The sequence below is a fragment of the Pituophis catenifer genome, unplaced genomic scaffold, assembly GCF_029215685.1.
Source record: "Pituophis catenifer annectens isolate HBS135680 unplaced genomic scaffold, rPitCat1.0.hap2 SCAF_12, whole genome shotgun sequence".
Lineage (NCBI taxonomy): Eukaryota > Metazoa > Chordata > Lepidosauria > Squamata > Colubridae > Pituophis > Pituophis catenifer.
The window spans coordinates 14204517-14225291 of record NW_027256892.1 but is presented as its reverse complement, the minus strand read 5'-3'; the positions used below and the strand labels follow the sequence as shown (position 1 = coordinate 14225291).

The following is a 20775-nucleotide window of genomic DNA, read 5'->3' as shown; positions in this document are numbered from 1 at the left end:
CATGGAGGACCTGTATCCTGCACCAGTCAAAAAGAGGGCTGTGAAAATATCTACAGACCCCTCACATCCTGGGCATGAATTGTTTCAACTTCTGCACCCAAAACGACGTTATAGGGCAGTGATGGCTAACCTCTTTTGCTGTCGCGTGCCAAACGTGTGGGGACCGTGGGGGGGGGGGGGTGTCATGTGCAGGCGTGCCCACACCCATAACTCAGTGCATCCCACTCTCCCCTCACTTTTGGCATGTGATGGCACGTGGGCCCGGTAGGCCGTTTTTCACCCTCCCCAGGCTCTAGAGGCTTTCTTGGACCCTGGGGAGGGCGAAAATGGCCTTCCCCACCTCCCCAGAGGCCATCCAGAGCTGAGCTAGGGCAATGCTTGCGTGCCCAAAGATATGGCTCCGCGTGCCACCTGTAACACGCATGCCATAGGTTCGCCATCATGGTTATAGGGCATTGCACACCAGAACAACTAGACACAAGGACAGTTTTTTCCCCCCGAATACCATCACTCTGCCAAACAACTAATTCCCACAATACTGTCAAATAATTTACTAAGACTGTATTCCTATTCTTCTTCTCTTCCTTACTAGTATCTATCTCTTCCCACTTATGACTATAACCACGTATCTTTCAATTTATATTGTGTTTACTTGTTTCCTAGTTCGATTTGATAGCTTACGAGTAACCTTGACTATCACTAAGTGTTGTATCTTTTTATTCCCCCTGAATGTATTTTATTCTCCTTATGTACCCTGAGAGCATCTACACCAAAGACAAATTCCTTGTGTGTCCAATCACACCTGGCCAATAATTCTATTCTATTCTATTATTGCCGGAATGCAACATGCTGCACCGCAAGGCAACCTCGGAGTTTCGTTTAGGGTCCCGCAGAGTGGCGGCAGCTGCACCCAGCTGCACCAATATTCCCCCCCTTCCCGGATTTCAGTTTCTTTCTTTTTTCACGTTTAACATTTTTATTATAAAGTATTATAAAATACAAAAGTAAATAGAAAAGCAGTGGGGGGAGGGAGAAAGAGAAGTGAGGAAAGATATGGAAAAGAAAAAGAAGCATTGACTTCCAACTCTCCATAACAGTAAAATAAGGCATTAACATGATCAAATCACAACTTTTTGCTTTGACTTGTATAAACAAGTCATTTCTATAAAGATCTGCCAGTCTAATCCAGAGGTCTTCAAACTTGGCAGCTTTAAGACTTGTGGACTTCAACTCCCAGAATTCTCCAGCCAGCATAGTTTGAAGATCTCTGGTCTAATCGCCTTGGTAGTACAGGGGTTTAAGGCACCCTGTTATTAAGCTGGTTATTAAGACCAGCTGCCTGCAATTACTGCAGGGTTCGAATCTCGCCAAGGCTCAAGGTTGACTCAGCCTTCCATCCTTTCTAAGGTAGGTGAAATGAGGACCCAGTTTGTGGGGGCAATAAGCTGACTTTGTATAAATATACAAAAGGATGAAGGCTATTGCTGAGCACATTGTAAGCCGCCCTGAGTCTTCGGAGAAGGGCGGCATATAAATCAAATTAAAATAATAATAATAATCGGTAAACCTAAAGTCGGAGTTTCATTCTTTTCCACATCAAGCAGGAAGTTCAGAAGACATTATGGAAATATCAAATTATTTATTTTGTTCATTCACATCCTGGAGAACATCTATATGTGGTGGCTAAGTTGACAGCAACTTGACACCCAGTTGTGTTGTAATTTAGCTCCTATTTCAGAAGTTAAGTGGGACCGGCCTTGGTTATTATTTGGGATCACATTATCTAGGAATTCAAGGGTTGTTGGCTGCACTGGCCAGCTGGAAAACAGTGGCAACCCATTTCTACAATTTAGCTAAAAAAGCAGTCATCCAGGAGTTAAGCTCAAATAAGATGTCTTAGCTTCTTTGCTAATGGAACATGCTTCCAAAATGAACTCTTGGCAAGAAATCTCACAAGAACAGAATGTGGTTTTTTTTATGGGAGGCGGAAGAGTCTCTAAAATTATATGTTGCCAAGTACGGCAAAGGAAACTTAAAGAGTATGTAGGTTGAGGATACATTCGGTGAGAAACCTGTAAGATAGAAAGGAATAATTCAAATTCTCTGTTCCAAAAATTCTACTGTGCCTCAACGTATATGCAGAGATTGCAGAATGAAAGGGAAGAAGTAAGAGTCTTAAATGCAGGAAGGCAAATTAATTTCTTAAACCTTGATCCTTTGGCACCTCTCTGAAAAGAGAAAAATAGCTATGTGAGATCAGTAAGCTTATCTCAGCAGGCGGGAGAGGGAAAAGATTAATTATTTGGAATGAATCTTCGTCAGACCAAAAACTGGCAGTCTTTCTTCAGGGCCCATGGAGACATTTATCAGTTCAGTACATGGCAAAAAAAAAAAAAAAACCAGCTTGAAAAGCTATAAAAGAATTACTGACCCCAATTCACTTTGGTTGTGATATCCACTGTGTCATCTAAGTATGCCAAAATATTTATACAATAAATGTTACAAAATAATTGTATGTTCTGCAAGGTATGCATTTGGAAATAATTTGTTTTATTGGCTTACACTGTCAACATTGTTAAAAATTATTTGCACTGTGATGCACTAAACTCAATACATCACTATTCCATTCTGTAGTTAAGGTTCCCGAGTCTATGTCTAAAATCAACATGTTTTACAGTACATGATCCACGTATGTTAGAAGAGAATGCTGATGGCACCTTCTCTGCACCTCACACTGTATTTATGTCCCAGTTGTGGCCCTCTTCCAAAACTCGATTATAAAAAATCAAATTAGGAACTTTGTAAGGGGGTTAAAGTAGATATTTTAGGAGTAACTTTCAGTTGGAAAAATAAATTAAAATTTCCTATCGATTCGGTATACTTCTGCATATCAGGTACTGGAAATGAACTAGAGAAGGGAAAGCTCCTTAGAGTACAGTAGTGGCCAAAATTGTGGAAACCTTTTGGGAAAAGTGTATTTTTGAGGTTTGATGGCTAATAACACCACTTTTTGGGGGGAGTTTCAAGATCAATCATATTCCACTGTTGGAATGGCCTGGGAATAGCCCAGACCCTAACCCAATTGAAAATCTATGGAGCCAACTAAAGAAACTTGTTAGTCAGGAGCTACCTTGCAATAAAACCCAGTTAATAAACCAGTTAAACCCATTCAATCTTGGTTTCACATTATAACAGCTGCAGAACTAAAAGACTTGGTTCACTCCATGGGAAGACGTCGTAAGGCCGTGATTCATGCTAAAGGTTATCCAACAAAGTATTAACTGACATGGAGATCACTTTTGTATATCTCATTCTTTCTATGGTGATAATTTTTGTATATCTCATTTTTTTCTACGGGTTTCACCTTTCTTCTTTATACTGTAACTGTTATTCTAATAGCAAATCCTTCATAAAAGTTATTGCATTACATTCTTGATTAAATTATCTTTCCATTGATACATAATTTTATGGTACTGCTCCCCCAAAAAGTGGTGTAATTAGCTAGTTTTACAAAAGACACGTTTCCAGAGTTTTGTCCGCTACTGTAGTGTTTCTCAAACCTGGGAAATAATAAAATGTGTAGACTTCAACTCTTTTGGCTGGGGAATTCTGGGAATTGGTCCACCCATCTTAATATTTCTAAGTTTGAGAAACACTGCCTAGAATCTAGAGGAACCTAGCTGATGACTGGCTGCAGGTAAAGCTTTATCCTCAGTAACCTTCTATTTCAGTCCAGGACATCCCTATTCTTGATCTAAATTTTGACTTGAAGGAGAGAGAAGGGAGAGATATTTAAGAAGCGGCCTGATTCAGTCGTTTCCTTTTGTCTCTCTTCAGCCACAATCCTACAAATGATCTGGAATAAACCATTGCACTTCCTCTTCCTCTTCACGCTGACCTAAGCAGACGCCAGAGTCCTACTAAGCCAAACGGTGGAGGAAGAGGTTAGAAAGGGACAGCAGATCTTTTGTCATCTCCTTCCTCTTTCTCCAAATCCCTCTGCCGAAAGAGACACTTAAGCTCTAATGCACAGGAGAAATGACAAAGGGGAGCAGAAGAAGTATAGCTGGGGAGGGGAAAACCCTCTTCTCCACGAGTCTCCTCTTCAGTTTCCGGTTCCGCGAGCTTTGATCACAGCAGCATCAGACACAACTCTTCAGATACTCTTTGAGTTATTCTGCACAAAATGGACCTATTCAAATGAGCCGCAGCTGTGCCGTATCATAGTCAGAGCAACTTCCTTGTGCTGCCGCCTGAGCATGTAATGCAGAGGTCTTCAAACTTGGCTGTTTGAAGACTGGTGGACTTCAACTCCCAGAATTCTCCAGCCAGCTATGCTGGTTGGAGAATTCTGGGAGTTGAAGTTCACCAGTCTTCAAGCGGCCAAGTTTGAAAGCCTCTGATGCAGGGTGGATTTGATTTAAATCAAGTTGATTTAAATCACAATTTAAATCATGATTTAAATCACTAGTAAAAAGGCTTGATTTAAATCAACTTGATTTAAATCATAATTTTTAAAGAGCAGCTGACATCTCTTTTCTGGCAGCGGCTCCTCCTCTGACCCGCTGTTGACTCACCAACAGTCCCAATATTGCAGAATATACAGCCTCATGCTACATAACTAAGGTCCATTTCATGCTGATTAAACTAAATTATTAATGTATCTTAAATAGAAAACTATCTTTAGATAGATTTTTACTTCCAAAGCATTTTATTAAAATGAATTTGATAAAAATCAAAAAAATCTGATTTAAATCAAAAAAATCTGATTTTTTTATTTTTTAAAAAAAATCATTGATTTTTATCCACCCTGCTCTGATGTAATGACTAGGCCTGAGGATGAAAAGTAGAGGGAGAATAAACGACTAAAAACTCACTCTTCAAATGAATCCCAGCTTGGGTGGCTTTAGACTATATTTCTCTCAAGAAGCTTCTCTTCTTTGATAAGCCTATCGAAGGAGAATCTCTCAAGGTTGATGGACTTATATTTATTGTCCAGAATGAGCTCGGCTACAGCTTGTCCCACCGCTGGGGCGTGCTGTAACCCATGCCCACTGAAGCCTGTCGCAAAGAAGAGGTTTGACACTTGTGGGTGCCTGCCAATCACAGGGTTCTGATCAAACGTATTGTAGTCATAGTAACCGGCCCAGGAACTTTTTACCTGCCAGAGAGAGAGATCAATTTCCCATTAGTCCTGGGCATGATGTACTGTACAATGGATTGAGAGACAAGTCTGAAGGGTAAACAATATAAAAGCCATGGTCCCACCCCCACACGTACCCCAAAAACCCACAGAGAGCTGATTTCTTAAGCAATTGGTTGGCTGAGTTAATCCAAGTCATGTCAACAAAATACCGTATTTTTCAGAGTATAAGATGCACCTTAGTTTTTGGGGAGGAAAATAAGAAAAAAGCTGATTGGCAGATGGATCGGCTTCCCGGAATACCCCCAATCAGCTGTTCCCAGAGGTGAATTTTAGCAACAGGTTCGTTGGTTGGGTGTTCCGTGTCTTGCTTTTTTTTCAGCCTCTGAAACTTCTGAAACTCTTTTTTTCCTGCCTCTGAAAGCCTCCGAAACAGAGCTTCAGAAAAAAAAAGCCTCTGAAGCTCTGTTTGGGGGCTTTTTTTCTGAAGCTTCATTTCTAATGCTTTTTTCAGCCTCTGAAACCTTCATTTGAGAAGCCGGGCGGGGCTACATTCAGTATAAGACGCACCCAGATTTTTATCCTCTTTTTAGGGGGAAAAAGGTGAGTCTTATACTCCAAAAAATATGGTACTTAGGTTAGGAATCCAATCCTAACTTGCTGCTCCAAACTGAAAACATGCTTAAATAGGAGACACAAATGGAGGAGTAAAATAACACAAAGAAGGATCTGTTCCAAACACTGAAATCCAAGGGATGAGATGTCTGGATGATCCTATAAGAACCACTGGATTCAGATTCTTGAATCTTGTCTTTAAATTGATATAACCAGCGGATAAGCCTTCAGCTGTGCTGGGTAATCTAGAAGATATATTACCAAGTAATCTTATATGCAGTCCCGACAACAATGGTAAACAATTCTATAGTCAACTATATCAAACCTAAACAAAGTGTTGTAGCTCAAAATGTCAAACAGATTAACAGAGTTGGAAGGGACCTTATAGGTCATCTAGTCCAACCCCCTACTCCAGCAGGAGATCCTACACAATTTCTGACAAATGGCAGCAAAGGACTTTTTATCATGTCTGTTACTGTGTGCTTGGGTTAACTGTTGTAAGAAAATTTAAGATGCAGTTGTTAACTTTTCAGGGTTTCTTTTTTCATTACTTAAATCAATATCTTACCTTCAAAGATTCAAAGGGCGGCACTCGGTAGGCAATCTTAGGCCAGACTTTTTCCTGGAAGAACTCAGGGTCTACTTCCAAATTTTCGATATCTGGCTCTTCTTTCTGAAAAGTAAATGCAGACATGACAACTGTATCAACAAGATGGATACCCACAAAGATTAAGTGTATTCAATCTGATTTGTACAGTAGTCCTTGATTTATGACCGCAATTGGGAGTGGAACTTCTGTCACTAAGTGAGGTGGCCGTTAAGTAAGTCTCACCTAATTTTACAACCTTTTTTGCTGCAGTTGTTAAGCGAATCTGGCTCTCCCTATGATTTTGCTTGCTGGAAGCCAGCTGGAAAGGACTCCAAGATGCTGCAACCATCATGTATATATATGCCAGTTGCCAACTGAATTTTCTTCACATGACTACAGGGATGGCCGTAAGTTATTTTTTTCCAGCACTATCGTAACTTTGAACAGTCACTAAACAAGGGGTTATAAGTCGAGGAGTACATGAATCTTGAATTTCTCCTAGAAAAGCAATCCTTTTAAGATAGGTCATCCCAAAAGGATAAAAATGAATTTAAGAACTTAAGGAGCCACGGTGGTGCAGTGGTTAGAATGCAGTACTGCAGGCTACTTCTGCTGACAGCTGGCTGCCTACAATTCGGCAGTTCGATTCTGGCCGGCTCAAGGTTGACTCAGCCTTCCATCCTTCTGAGGTTGATAAAATGAAGAGCAAGACTGTTAGGGGCAATAGGCTGACTCTGTAAACCGCTTAGAGAGGGCTGTAAAGCGGTAATAAGTGCTATTGCTATTGCTATTGCTAAGAAACAATAGTGACTCCTGAAACAGCAGCATGAAGTTTCAATGGCTTTTGAGTATACTGAAAATTGAAACCAAAATCCAGGTTGCTCAAGAATGGTATTTACACTTTGAGGTGAAATTCAGAGCTTAGATTTAAATTCCTGCTGAAACACAATAGTTCCTGCATGGTTTTCTGGCATTCGCTTGATAACTACTGTTAGAATTGCTATTATTGTGAAACTATTTATTATAAAATTGGGACACTGGGTAGAAATCTGAGCACTTAAGATGAAGGGCTTTAGAAAAGTCTTGATTCTTACTAGAACCAGACGAAATACACCTGTCACTTTGACCCTAAAGAATCTTTACAAACCTGGTAGAAAACAGTCCCAAAGCCCTGATAAACTCACTTCTGTTGGGCTTAAGCCTCCAAGATAGTTGCCACCTAAACCTTCTCTTCGGAAATACGCTCCAGTGGTGTCAATGAGGAATGGGCACTCCAAACCGGGTCCCTCAGGGCAGTGCCAGACATAGACATACCTAGGAGTGAAGGGATAAAGAGATGCTTTTGCGATATTTCATATCAACATATTTGCTTGTGAGTTGGAAGGAGAGCAAGAATTGAAGCGAACAGATGCAAAAGAAATAACAATACCGCAAGACACAAGACTTCGTACCATGTTAGTTTCACATGCAAAGGGAAACACTTGCGTATCATTTGACTTGTTGCTAATATATGAACTTGTCTTGAACCAACAGTTTTGCATTTGTCTATTCTGGTACGGTTTATTCTGTCCGCTCTTCTCTCAAAGGCTACTTCCCTGGCATTGCATCCTTAGATCTTTTCAATTTCAAAGGCCAAGGGTTAAACTTGGCAAAAGAGAGGCATGAAAAGACCAGTAGATACTGTAAAATGAGTTGTCTGCAAGTCAACTATTTTAGGCACGATCCACAGCATATTTAGGGGAGTGCAGGCCAAAGATGATAAGCTATTTAGGTAAAAGAGGAGAAAATTAAAACGTATCCTGAGCAGCAGCTGAGAAATGTAGTAGAAACTGCAATCCTTAAACTCCAATTGGAAACATACGGATCTCCACACCTTGCCAAATGCATGCCACCTTAATTGGATGTCTGGAGTCCCACAATAAACTATGCCAGAAACCTCAATTTAGAAACCTCAACAGCTCAGTTCAAACAATATAATAAACCCAAGTTTTGCTCTTTGGGTCAAAAAAATACATGTTGTACCAGTAATGGAACTTGACCTCACCTTTTCTTGGGTTCTACTGGAAACTTGATCCCTGCTAGGATGTTTTCGGACGGAGCCCCAATGCCAGCCATCTCGGCCACTCTGCCTGACCAGGCTCCTGCCGCATTTACCACCATACAACAGTCTACCTTGGCACGTTCAAAACTTTCGGGCAACTGGACCTAGAAGGTTAAGGACAACAAAAGAGCCTCTGAAGATCTCGCGGCTCAGCTGGGCATGGGGGGGGGGAGGTGCAGGGATTTTTGCTACCAGTTCTCCGAACCACCCGCTGCCATCGCTACCGGATCGGGTGATCCGGTCCGAACTGGGAGCATTTCACCCCTGATCTGGGCCCACTGGAAGTAGGGAAACAGGCTGTTTCCTGCCTCCAAAGGGCCTCGGGGGGGGCATTTTCGCCCCCCCCCCCCCAAGCTCCTAGAAAGGCTCTGGAGCCTGAGGAAAAGAAAAGAAACAGGCCTTCCGGTCCCACCGGAAGTTGGCAAACAGGCCATTTCCAGCCTCCAGAGGGCCTCTGGGGGAGTGGGGAAGGCTGTTTCCACCCTCCCCAAGCTCCTAGAAAGGCTCTGGAGCCCGCTGTGGGGGTGGAGTGGGGGGGTCACGCATGCATGCACGGGGGCAGGCACATAGAATGGGTGTGGGCATGGGACCCCCCCCTTCCCCTCCCACTCCTGGCATGCGATGGCAAAAAAGTTAGCCATCACTGTCCTAGGTCCTCCCCCAATCATTGGGCATAATTAAAGAATAGATGCTGTCCCTCCCTTGTGTCACAGGTCATGTTAGCCAACCAAGCAGATGATGAACTTCTTGGCACTCCCTCCTGCCATTGCTAGGGCATGCTGACCCCCACACAGTCCCACGAACTGCGTAATTGAGATCCTTCCAGGGACAAAACTACCCAAGCCCAAGATGTACTCCATGACCCCCAAGGAGACGAAAGAACTGAGGAAGTACATTGACAAGAACCTAGCTAGGGGCTTCATCCAGCCGGCTAAATCCCGAGTAGTGGCCCCAGTCCTGTTTAAGGAGAAGAAGGATGGGACGATGAGATTATGCATAGAGTTTAGGGGGATCAATGAGGTGTGCATGGAGAACATGTACCACTCCCCCACCCATAAGTATGACAACTAAGAAACCAAGCAAGAAAAATATGGCTTCAGCTAGAGTCGTTTCAAGAGTTGAGACTGGGTGTTTGCAATTGTAGCCTCATCTGTGGATAGCTGTAGCTTTAGCTGTCTTATCTACTGTACATACACATATACATACACACAGAAACATATACAGGTAGTCCTTGACTTACAACAGTTCATTTAGTGATGGCTCAAAGTTACAACGGCGCTGGAAAATGTGTCTTATGAACATTTTTCAGTTATGACCTTTGCAGCATCCCCATGATCACATGATCAAAATTCAGATGCTTGGCAAGTGGTTCACATTTATGACCGTTGCTGTGTCCCAAGGTCATCCCTTTTGCGAACTTCCAATGTGCAAAATCAATGGGGAAGCCAGATTCGCTTAACCGAGTTACTAACTTATCAACTGCAGTGATTCACTTAACAACTGTGGCAAGAAAGGTTGTACAATGGGACAAAACTCACTTAACAGATGTTTCACTTAGCAACAGAAATTCTGGGCTCAGTTGCGGTTGTAAGTTGAAGACTGCCTATATGCACTGGTTTAATAATGTAAGTTGCCCAATGTATATATTATGAGTGGGGTGGCCTTCCAATTTCCATAGATCGATGATGATACAAATTGAACTAATAATGGTGCCGCATCAGTGGGCCTTAATTATAATTTTATCAGCAGCAATAAACAGACTACAGGTAGTCCTCGATTTGCAAACACAATTGAACCCAAAATTACTGTTGCTAAGCAACAGAGTGAATTTTGCCCCATTTTACAACCTTTCTTGCCACAGTTGCTAAGTGAATCACTGCAGCTATTAAGTTAGTAACCCAGTTGTTCGGTGAATCTGACTTCCCCATTGACTATGTTTGTCAGAAAGTCGCAAAAGGGGGAATCACATGATCCCGGGACATTGCAACCGTCATAAATATGAACCATTTGCCAAGCATCCAAATTTTGATCATGTGACCCTGGGGATGCTGCAATGGTTATAAGTGACCATTATACATCACTTTTATTCAGTACCATTATAACTTCAAACAGTCACTAAACGAATGGTGATAGATCAAGGACTACCTGCACTGATTTATTACAGTGTTCAGCAGGCATTATTGTCTTGCCTTTTAAAATGCTTTGCGTCTTGTTCCCTTGAGCCATCGATGAAGAAAGCATCCAAGAGGAAAGCAAAAGTACGTTAGGTAGGCAGAAAATATATCATCCTCTTTGAACGACCCCATAATCCCTTGCTGGGTGGAGCCTGGGCAAATGAATGGAGCTGAGTGTTTTACTGGCCAGATGCCCTTCCTGTCGCCAATGCGGAGTTTTATTCAGCAGATATATTCTCAGTGTGCCCAAAGAGAGAAACATCTATCTATACCTGGGATCGAACTCACAGCCTCCTGATTGTGAGGCGAGAGCTCTACCTCTAGGCCACCACACCACTCGTAGGCAGAAAATATATGACTTTATGTCATTCATGAGAGGCATAACCGAGCCCTAAAATAATGACTCACATTTACAGACTGAATACGCGAGACTATACAATCCTGATCGTTACTCTTCATTTCAAAAAACGCCGAGTTGAAAGCTGTAGGAGAGGGGAAAGAGATGGAGGAGACAGTAAAGCAACTGCCGTTGATTCATTCCTGAAATATAAAGATTTTTTTAAAACTTCCTTGCTATTTACAATATGATTATTTAAAACATATAACCCATTCTATCAGATTACCGTGTTTTATAGTGAGAACCGAACCCTAATCGTAAAATGTTCCTCTTACAAATATTATTTAAAATAATATTTTTTCTCCAAATCAATCAATCAATCAAGGCTACTGAAATGCCTACATAAAGTTTTTAGAATGGGGTGGGGGTGGAGGTTAGGGCAAATTATAATAGTGCCAACACTAAATGTGGGTCTTAGGATATTTTGAAGTTTCTCTCCTTCCTAACTAAATGGCTGAAATTTGGCAAAGTGCCTTAGGAAATCTTAATTATCTTTTTTTGCATACTATCGTATTTTTCGGACTATAAAACGCACCTTTTTCCCCAAAAAAAGGGGGTGAAAATCTGGGTAGGTCTTATACTCCGAATGTAGCCCCGCCCAGCCTCTCAAATGGAGGTTTGAGAGGCTGAAAAAAGCCTCAGAAACGAAGCTTCAGAAAAAAAGCCTCCAAACAGAGCTTCAGAAAAAAAGCATCTGAAGCTCTGTTTTGGAAGCTTTCAGAGGCAGAAAAAAAAGTTTTTTCTGAAACAGAGTTTCAGAAGTTTCAGAGGCAGAATACCATTCTAGATTGAACTGAAAAGGGAAACAATAAGAGAGAGGGAGAAGAGAGGAGAGAGAGAGAGAGAAGAAAGGGAAAAGGAGAGGAAGAAAAGGGAGGGGAAAGAGGAGTAGGAGAGAAGGTTAGAAGGGGGGAAGAAGAGAGGAGTGTGGGAAGGGAAGGGGAAATAGGAAAGAGAAGGAGAGGAAGAACGAAGAAAGTAGGAAGTGACAGAGGAAGGAAGAGAAGGGGAGGAGAAGAAGAAAGGTTGTGGCAAGATGAATGAAAAATGATGGATAAATGACTGTACGTGTAAATATGTTTATGAGAAACAAAAATAAAAACTTTTTTTTAAAAAAAGAATATAGAATATAGAATATAGAATAGAATAGAATAGAATAGAATAGAATAGAATAGAATAGAAGCTGGAAGGGGCCTTGGAGGTCTTCTAGTCCAGCCCCCTGTTCAAGTAGGAGAATCTATATTATTTCAGATAAGTGACTGTCTAGTCTCCTTTTAAAAACCTCCAGTGATGGAGCACCTATGATTTCTGGAGGCAAGTTGTTCCACTGATTAATTATTCTGTCAGGAAGCTTCTCCTTCATTCCAGGTTGCTTCTCTCTTTGATTAGTTTCCAACTGACTCCAAGTATAGAGAACACTGTTTTGATTCAACCCATTAGACTGTCACCAATTCGGTTCCAGGTATTGTACCTTAGAAAATATTTCCGTTGGCAAATATTTCCGTTGGCAATAAAGCTACATACTGGCTACAGCAGGAAGCACAAAGAAAAATGCTTACATGTCACTTCTCCGTTATACTGGAGCGTGCCCAGAGAGACAGCTTTTCTCTTGAAAGCATTGAGAAGAGTCCAGGGATCAAACCAGCCCTCATTTTCTAAGCCTGAAGGAAAAGCCAGAAGAGGATACAAGAAACATACTAGGAATTAAAAGCTTTGGCATTTAAACATAACAGCAAAGGCCAACTACACAAGAATTCTAAGCTGCAGCAACGTAATATAACTGGTTGGGAATTAGACTGACCACAAACCCTGAAATGTGTAATTCATGGCTTAGTCAGTGCATGAATCCATCCCATTGTGCTTTGCTCAATAACCACATTTGAGATAATTCTATGGGTTATTAAAGGTAAAGGTTCCCCTTGCACATATGTGCTAGTCGTTCCTGACTCTAGGGGTGGTGCTCATCTCCGTTTCAAAGCCGAAGAGCCAGCGCTGTCTGAAGACGTCTCCGTGGTCATGTGGCCAGCATGACTAAACACCAAAGGCGCACGGAACACCATTACCTTCCCACCAAAGGTGGTCCCTATTTTTCTACTTGCATTTTTTATGTGCTTTCGAACTGCTAGGTTGGCAGAAGCTGGGACAAGTAACGGGAGCTCACCCTGTTACACGGCGCTAGGGATTCGAACCGCTGAACTGCCAACCTTTCTATCGACAAGCTTAACATCTTAGCCACTGAGCCGCTGCATCCCTATGGGTTATAAGGAGGTACCAAATATTAATTTGGTCATGCATCATTTTAGAGAAGTAGAAGTTTTGATCTTTTTTTGCTAGATGCGTGACATAAAAAACAAATTCAAAGTCCTTTGATGACTCATTGATAAATTTAGTAAAACTCCTTGCTCCCAAAGTTCTTATCTGCAGGTGCTGAATGCTCGGGCTTGATCACGGATTGAAATATGGGTGAATTAATGAATAATTGGACTATGCAGCCTTGGCTAGGTAGTTTTAAGAGAAATAATTAGCAGACAGGGTGACACCAGAGGCCTGGGCGCAATAGGTAATACCAAGACTTTCATCCCACAAAGAACACATCCCAGTTGCAAATTCAACACAGAAAAGTTTGTGTAAAGCAGAATTTGCTCTATTAACTAGTAAGGATTTGGGAAGAGTGAAAGTCACAAAGCCTCAGAATGGTAATTGCTTCAGTTGAACTGGGAACTGAAAAACCAGCTGACTGAACTACTATCTGCAGGCAGACTGCAAGTAGGAAAACAAAACTGGCTTTCCAGTTTTGGATCCCAAGTGATTTTAGCCTACAAAAAAGGAATCTTGTCTTTGGCCTGCAATTGTGTAGTCAAAATAGTGATGCTGCCATTTTGCTTTAGGATTAACAGAAATTAGCAGTTGGTACCATGAGAAGCCAGAGCTACGCCATCAGTGTTCAACCATGGAAATTTCTTTTTCAGTTGTGCTGGTGAAAGCAGAGAGACAGCTACACCTTCCTTCCTAATAAAGGATAAAATAAAAATTAGATAACTTTCATTACAACCTTTAGCAACTCATACTATTAAAAATATTAATTTTCAATCAATGAGATCAATTTAAAAAAAGGCCCAAATCGGACCTTCTACTGAAAATCTACAAGGCGGAAAAGATATTTCTCCAAAATGGACAATTTGGCAGATAAAAGCTTCATCAATTCTACTGATGAAGCCAGCCATGCAATCTCATTAAATCATGGTGGACTAACAAGAGCAGCTGCCAACCTTTTGGGCACCTGGGACCGGTTCCGTAGAGAGAGGTTTTTCTGCAGACTGGTTTCTGGCATGCTGCACCCGTGCCAGTCCATGGACTGGGGCAGTGGTGAAATGTAAAATTTGTTACTACCAGTTCTGTGGGCGTGACTTCGGAGGTGCAATGTGACTGGGTGAGCGTGGCCAGCTTTTTTTTTTTTTTTTTTTTTTTACTTTTAAAAGCATTCTTTCTACAATCTTAAGAGGTTGCAGAAAAAAATGCTTTGAAAAGCCTCTGACAATCCCAGCTGAGCTGCGCGATCATCAGAGGCTTTTTTTTTTTACTTTTAAAAGCATTTTTTCATCGGAAGAGGTTGTAAAAAAATGCTTTTAAAAGTAAAAAAAAAAACCCTCTGATGATCACGTGGCTCAGCTGGCCATGGGGGGGGGGGGCAGGGATTTTTGCTACCGGTTCTCGAAGCACCCGTCGCCATCGCTACCGGATCACGCGATCCAGTCCGAACCGGGAGCATTTCACCCATGCTTTAGGGCCTTTCATACATGAATCAAGTCACTACACAGAATTTGAAACTAAAGTATCATCATCCTTAATCAACGGTTATTTTGGGGGTATATATATATGTGTGTGTGTACAAGGTTCTAGACATAATTTCTTTGTTATATTACTTTTTTCCCCCTTTTTATTATTGTTTCAAATACCACTTTTCTTGGATTACAGCAAACAAATAGAAAATGTGTATTAATATAAAAAAATGTAATCTGAGTAATCTAGAGAGACAACCACTGTGCCTGTAGAGCAAAATGTGGTAAAAAGAAGAAATTATTAATGCCCTGTTTTAGCACCTTTCTCCATTCAATCAGAAACTCAAAAGATCCCAACCTTTGAAGGTTTACATTCTCCTCCAAAATTGCAGCTTCATTCTCCGAAGCAAGAAAGAGATAACCTGAATGATTAAATTGAATATCAATGGGTGGTTCTCCAACAACACCAAGATGATCCTGAAATGAACAAAGGGATAAAATGAAAATTAATAAAAGTGTGCCTTTTCATGCACCTATATATCACACAAGGCAAATAACAGTTTATCTTTAAAAACTAAATTTTGCTTGGAGCTCAAAATGGGGGGAAATCAGAAATTACCTACTTATCTATACTACTTTTCATAGGTTTCTTTACTTTGGTTTTTTTTTTAAAGTATTTATAAATATTAGGTTTTTGGGGCACTAAACTCAAAAAGATTTATACTTCTTTTTCGTATCAAAAAGACAATGCAACGTCCATTGTATGGTTTGCATTTTCTGGTTATATTAAGCATTAATTATGTAACTTCAGTAATTATTTCCACTTACTGCTTTATGTCTTTTGAAACCTTTGTTTTAAACACTTTTTTAAAAATAAAGAGAAATATAGCTTATAGATCAGTGATGGCGAACCTTTTAGACACCGAGTGCCCAAATTGCGCGTGTGCGCATGCCCAAACTGAAAGGTGCGCGTGCAAACGTGTGTGCGAACGCGTGGACATGTGTGCATGTGCAGCAAAGATCATCTGGGTGGCGGGAGGCAGGGCATCCCAACATCGGCAGTGCGGTGTGAGGTAAGATCTTTTTCTTTCATGAGCTTCTGTTTCATCGTTTGCAGGGAAACAGAAGCTCACGGAAGAAACGCCATGGAGATCTGACCTGGGGTGATAGCACATATGCCAGCAGAGAGGGCCCTGTGTGCCACCTTTGGCACGGGTTCACCATCATGGTTATAGATTCTGGAGAAATCGAGATTATTTCACGATGATTGATAAAATCCTACAAATTCATACAAAAGACCCCAGGATGAGCTCCCCATGAGGTAGAGAGAAATCAGGGATTTACTAAGGCTATTTCACAAGTTCACATCATGCATTTGATAACAGTGAATATAACTAATAAACACTTGATGGAAATGCTTGCAGGTATAATGGATTCATATAATATCTAACCAAGCCTTATCTCTTAGCAATATATCTATCAAGAAGCAATATTTATTACTTCTTTCTGAGCGATTCAGCCAAATTGTTCTTTTTTAAAAAAAAAGTTTTTTATTTTTTATACAAACATTTAATACATCTGTCATTCCTTCCATGTGACATCTCGGTGTTGTTTCCAATTGTTTTTCTTTTTGTTGTTTCTTCTGTCTCCATTCTCATCGAATCAATTACAATTCATCACTAACAAAATATTCTGATTATAGCATTTTTATACATAACTATTAATTTACTTATTTGTATCTCTTTTCTAACCAATAGTAGAATTGATTCCATATCTTAAAGTATTCTGAATCTCCTCTTTCTTTAATCATCAAAGTCAATCCATCCATTTCTGCACAATCTAAAAAAAAATTAATTACTTCTCCTTCCAAAGGTATTTTCTCTGCTTTCCAATGTTGTGCATAAACAATCCTTGCAGCTGTTATTACATGTATAATCAAATAAATATTTTCTTTGCTAATTTTTTCTGGCAGGATACCCAATAGGAACAATTCTGGTTTTAAATCAATATGTTGTTGTATCATTTCTTCCAACCATATTTTAATTTTATTCCAATAATTTTTAGTTTCTGGACATGTCCACCAATAAGAACCTGGTAACTGGTGACATTTCCAACATTTAGCTGATTTATCTTTAAACATTAAACATTTAAACAGCCAAATTGTTCTTGATATCCAAGGAACTGCCTAATTCCTTCACTCATTTTTCTCTTTTAAGATTACCTGCGTACTCCACCAAAGGATGCAATGGGGAGACGAGGTGGGAAGGCAGGGAGGAGGAGAAGCAAATGTTAGCCACAGAACCAAAAACTCAGAGTGCATAACATACATTGATTAAACGCAAGAAGTTTGCTGAGAAAGAGCTCATCCAGATATTTTCTTCCACTGAAAACTGCTGCCGTATCCCTCCGGCAGAAAGAACTGTGGATGCTTTGGAATACTGCAGGGAAACCAGAGAAGTAGCAAGGAGTTACTTAGCTATATTTAAACCTTCCCTCCCCTGAAGTTTTTCAGTCAGACAAATAGTAGCAAAAAGACGAGGAATAAAATTGTAGGACAAAATACTGAATTTGCACATATCGCTATTTTGCAATTTAATGTATTATTTATTCCAATTAATCAAGTGGCACTTTACCCCTTATTTACTGTATTTATTTTATTCATTTATTGGTTCAATTTATATGCCGCCCTTTTCCGGAGACTCAGGGCGGCTTACAATGCGTTAAGCAATAGCCTTCATACTTTTGTATATACCTGCTTAGTAGGGCTTTGCCCCCCCCCCCCCCATGGTATTCTTTTTTATACAAATTCAGCTTATTGCCCCCACAATCCGGGTCCTCATTTTACCTACCTCGAAAGGATAGAAGGCTGAGTCAACCTTGAGCCTGGTGAGATTTGAACATGCAGTAATTGCAAGCAGCTGGTGTTACTTAACAGCACTTTAGTCTGCTGCGCCACCAAGGCTCTTCAAATATTACATTATTATCCTATCTTTTCCTGATAAAGTCTCTCCCAACTGTATATTCAACAACACTGAGATAACAAGCTGAGAAATAATATCGATCCAAGATGACCGACTAGGTTAAACTAAACCTTGATGCCAGAGTCTCACAAATGCACCCTGGAACTCACAGCCAAAGTGCAAAACCTGCTCTAGATTTAGTTAAACTATAACTCCCAGAATTTCTTCAAGTGGCCAGGCTGGCTGACCCTGGCTACAGGGACTTTTTCAACAGCCATTAAAGTTCTGCTGATCTAATTACTCTCCAACAGTAAACCTTTAGGAATAAACCTGAATATCCAGGGAAGGGAAATGAAGACAGCACTTCATCGTTAGATAACCCTCAATCTAATGCTTCTTTTTGTTTAAAAGGAACTGAGATAAAAACTCACAGTATTGTCTCTCTCAATTACCAACACTCGAATGGCATTTCTGCGTGTTTCTTTGACTTTCAGCCAGTAGGCAATGGACCAGCCTATTATCCCACCGCCAATGATCACCACATCGGAATGCTCAGGAGGGAGATCTCTTGTTGGAAAGAAGGGATCAAAGTTCTGGAAATTGGTCAACTTCTTAAATTCTGAAAAAGAGTGAAAATTAAACCAGGACGGCCATGTTATACAGTGTTTTGTGCATTCTAACAGCCATTCATGTCTTTATGCTCTTATAAATTCTTATATAACCTCAGGTTCACAAATTTGAGGCTCACTAATTGGACAGCACATAATAAATCTGTCACAGCGACATGGTGGCCTAGAGATGAAGACGCTCGCCTGACAATCAGGAGGCTGAGAGTTCAATTCCAGGCAGCGACAAAAAGAAAATATCTGCTGTGAACTCTGTATAGGCATCAGGAAGGGCATCCGGACAGTAAATGTTCGGTTCCATTCAGTTGCCCCCACTTCAATAAAAGGGATTACAGGTAGTCCTCAATTTACAACACAATTAAAATTTATGTTAAGTGAGAAATTTGTTAAGTGAGTTTTGCCCTATTTTACGACTTTATTTGCCACATTTAAGTGAATCATTGCAGCTGTTAAATTAGTAACACAGTTTGTTAAGCGAATTTGGTTTCCTCATTGACTTTGTTTCTCAGAAGGTCACAAAAAGTGATCACATGACCCCAGGACACTGCAACCGTCATAAATGTGAGTCAGTTGTCAAGCATCCAAACGTAAACCATGCGATGCTGCAACGGTCGCGTGAAAAACGGTCGTAAGTCCTTTTTTTTTCACTGATGCTGTAACTTCAAATGGTCACTAAATAGCCCAGCTGCTGTGGCCTAAAGGTGGAGCTCTTGCCTCACAATCAGGAGGTTGTGAGTTCGATCCTAAGTAGAGGCAGATGTAGGGTCTCCTTCTTGGGTAGGGGGTTGGACTAGATGACCTGCAAAGGTCCCTTCCAACTCTCTTAATCTGTTAAACTGTTGTAAATCAAGGACTACCTGTACAGGGTTGTTAAAAGAAAAAAAAAATCAATAAATCAGTTTATTTATTGTTTATTTATTTATTGGTTCGATTTATATGCCGCCCTTTTCCAGAGACTCAGGGCGGCTTACGATGCATTAAGCAATAGCCTTCATACTTTTGTATATACCTGCTTAGTAGGGCTTTCGCTCCCCCACAAGCGGTGTTCTTTTTTATACAAAGTCAGCTTATTGCCCCCACAATCCGGGTCCTCATTTTACCTACTTCGAAAGGATGGAAGGCTGAGTCAACCTTGCGCCTGGTGAGATTTGAACTTGCAGTAATTGCAGGCAGCTGGTGTTACTTAACAGTGCTTTAGTCTGCTGCGCCACCAAGGCTCAATAAGTCAGGTTAGATCTGCTGATTCCAAACACCTGGGGGGGGGGGATTTCTAAATAGGAAAACCTATTTGATGAGCTTCTTTAAGGGAGGGGAACCCGGAGAGCATCCCCGTCCCCAGAGAAGTGCTGGCTGGGCAGCCCTGCAGAGCCCAGTTTGGGGGCTCAGCTGCCCCACCAAGGATCCCCCAGGCTGGGGTGACCCCACCAGGCAAAACGCTATTCAACGTTTCAATTCCACGGTTTTCTTCTCAGCCTCCCCATCTCCCGCTCTTGTCCTCACAACAACCCGGGCAGGTAGGACAGGCTGCAGGCGGAGAGAAGTCTTTTCCTCCGCCGCCTCGCTCACCGCGGAAGAAATCCCCGCCGCGGACGCTGCTGAGCCGAAGCGGCCTCCGGGGCTCCTCCGGGTTGGCGAAGAGCCGCCGTCGCGCCGTCAGCAAGGGTCGCAAACCGGCCAGCGGGCTCCCTCGGCCGAGCATGGCGGTGCCCGTGTCTGCCCACTTCGCCCCCCCCCCCCACCGAGGCTCGGCTTGACAGGCGCCTCTCTGACGTCAGAGCAAAAAAAATCACGTTTAAAATCACCGCCCCCCCTTCATCCTCCCCGCTCGAGGACCAATCGGCGGCCACCTCGCAACCCCGCCCCCCCCGAGAGATCCATTCCACGCCGCTCCTCGCTGACGTGTCCAGGGAACTCCCCAAGCCCCGCCCCACTCTCTACGTCACGCGCGGCCTTCGGGAGAGTAGGCCAATCCGAACGTCTTTTCCCTCCTCCAACTCACTATTAGCTCCGCCTCTTCCTCTACCGCGGAGGCCACTTTAAGGCTGTCGTGTCCAACCCCTCCCCCTCCCCCCCGTTTACTTTTCCAACCTATCAATCCTTTTCTTCTGTATTTCTATCTCTATAAATTCAAGGGGGAAGGCCGGCCTATTTTGAGCATGTTTCCTTCCTGGAGTAAGCATCCTGTGTTTCGAATGACAAAACCCAGGATTTTCACTCACCCCTCATGAATCTAGGCCGTTCCAAAGAAAAAAGGAATAAGTGATAAAGGCGACGGACGTGTCTGAGGGCCGAAACAGCTCTTTACTTTCTATCTCTATGAGCTACGCAAGTCACGCCTCTCCCGGGGACGGGATCCAATCAGACTTCAGGGGCCCGAGATGCTTCCGGCGG

The 20775-nt window shown here is 41.8% G+C and overlaps 1 protein-coding gene across 3 annotated transcripts; it reads right to left on the bottom strand.

Moving 5' to 3' along the window:
- Positions 1 to 1996: 1996 nt before the first annotated feature.
- Positions 1997 to 20099, bottom strand: FOXRED1 (FAD dependent oxidoreductase domain containing 1). Of its 3 annotated transcripts, none has more exons than XM_070952376.1 (12): positions 19951 to 20099; positions 18190 to 18377; positions 17126 to 17236; positions 15157 to 15275; positions 13934 to 14028; positions 12579 to 12680; positions 11031 to 11104; positions 8392 to 8552; positions 7532 to 7661; positions 6327 to 6431; positions 4878 to 5161; positions 1997 to 2072 (listed from the first exon to the last, which is right to left on the bottom strand). In XM_070952376.1, exons 1-11 carry the CDS (start codon positions 20081 to 20083, stop codon positions 4907 to 4909), a joined length of 1473 nt encoding a protein of 490 aa, XP_070808477.1. In that variant the 5' UTR covers positions 20084 to 20099; the 3' UTR covers positions 1997 to 2072; positions 4878 to 4906. The 3 variants fall into 3 exon arrangements, with proteins under 3 accessions (XP_070808477.1, XP_070808478.1, XP_070808476.1); XM_070952377.1 differs by lacking the exon at positions 1997 to 2072 and adding an exon at positions 2116 to 2228; XM_070952375.1 differs by lacking the exon at positions 1997 to 2072 and having other exon boundaries at positions 2554 to 5161.
- Between the last annotated feature and the right edge of the window lie 676 nt (positions 20100 to 20775).

Bases quoted from the DNA above. Each gene is read 5' to 3' on its own strand.
- FOXRED1 (XM_070952376.1), bottom strand. From the start codon at position 20,083: ATGCTCGGCCGAGGGAGCCCGCTGGCCGGTTTGCGACCCTTGCTGACG. The intron at 12,681-13,933 runs GTACCAACTGCT...CTTTTCCTTCAG, and splicing joins CGTAGCTCTGGCTTCTCATG to GCTTAGAAAATGAGGGCTGG. The intron at 6,432-7,531 runs GTGAGTTTATCA...TTTACTTTTCAG, and splicing joins GAGGCTTAAGCCCAACAGAA to AAAGAAGAGCCAGATATCGA.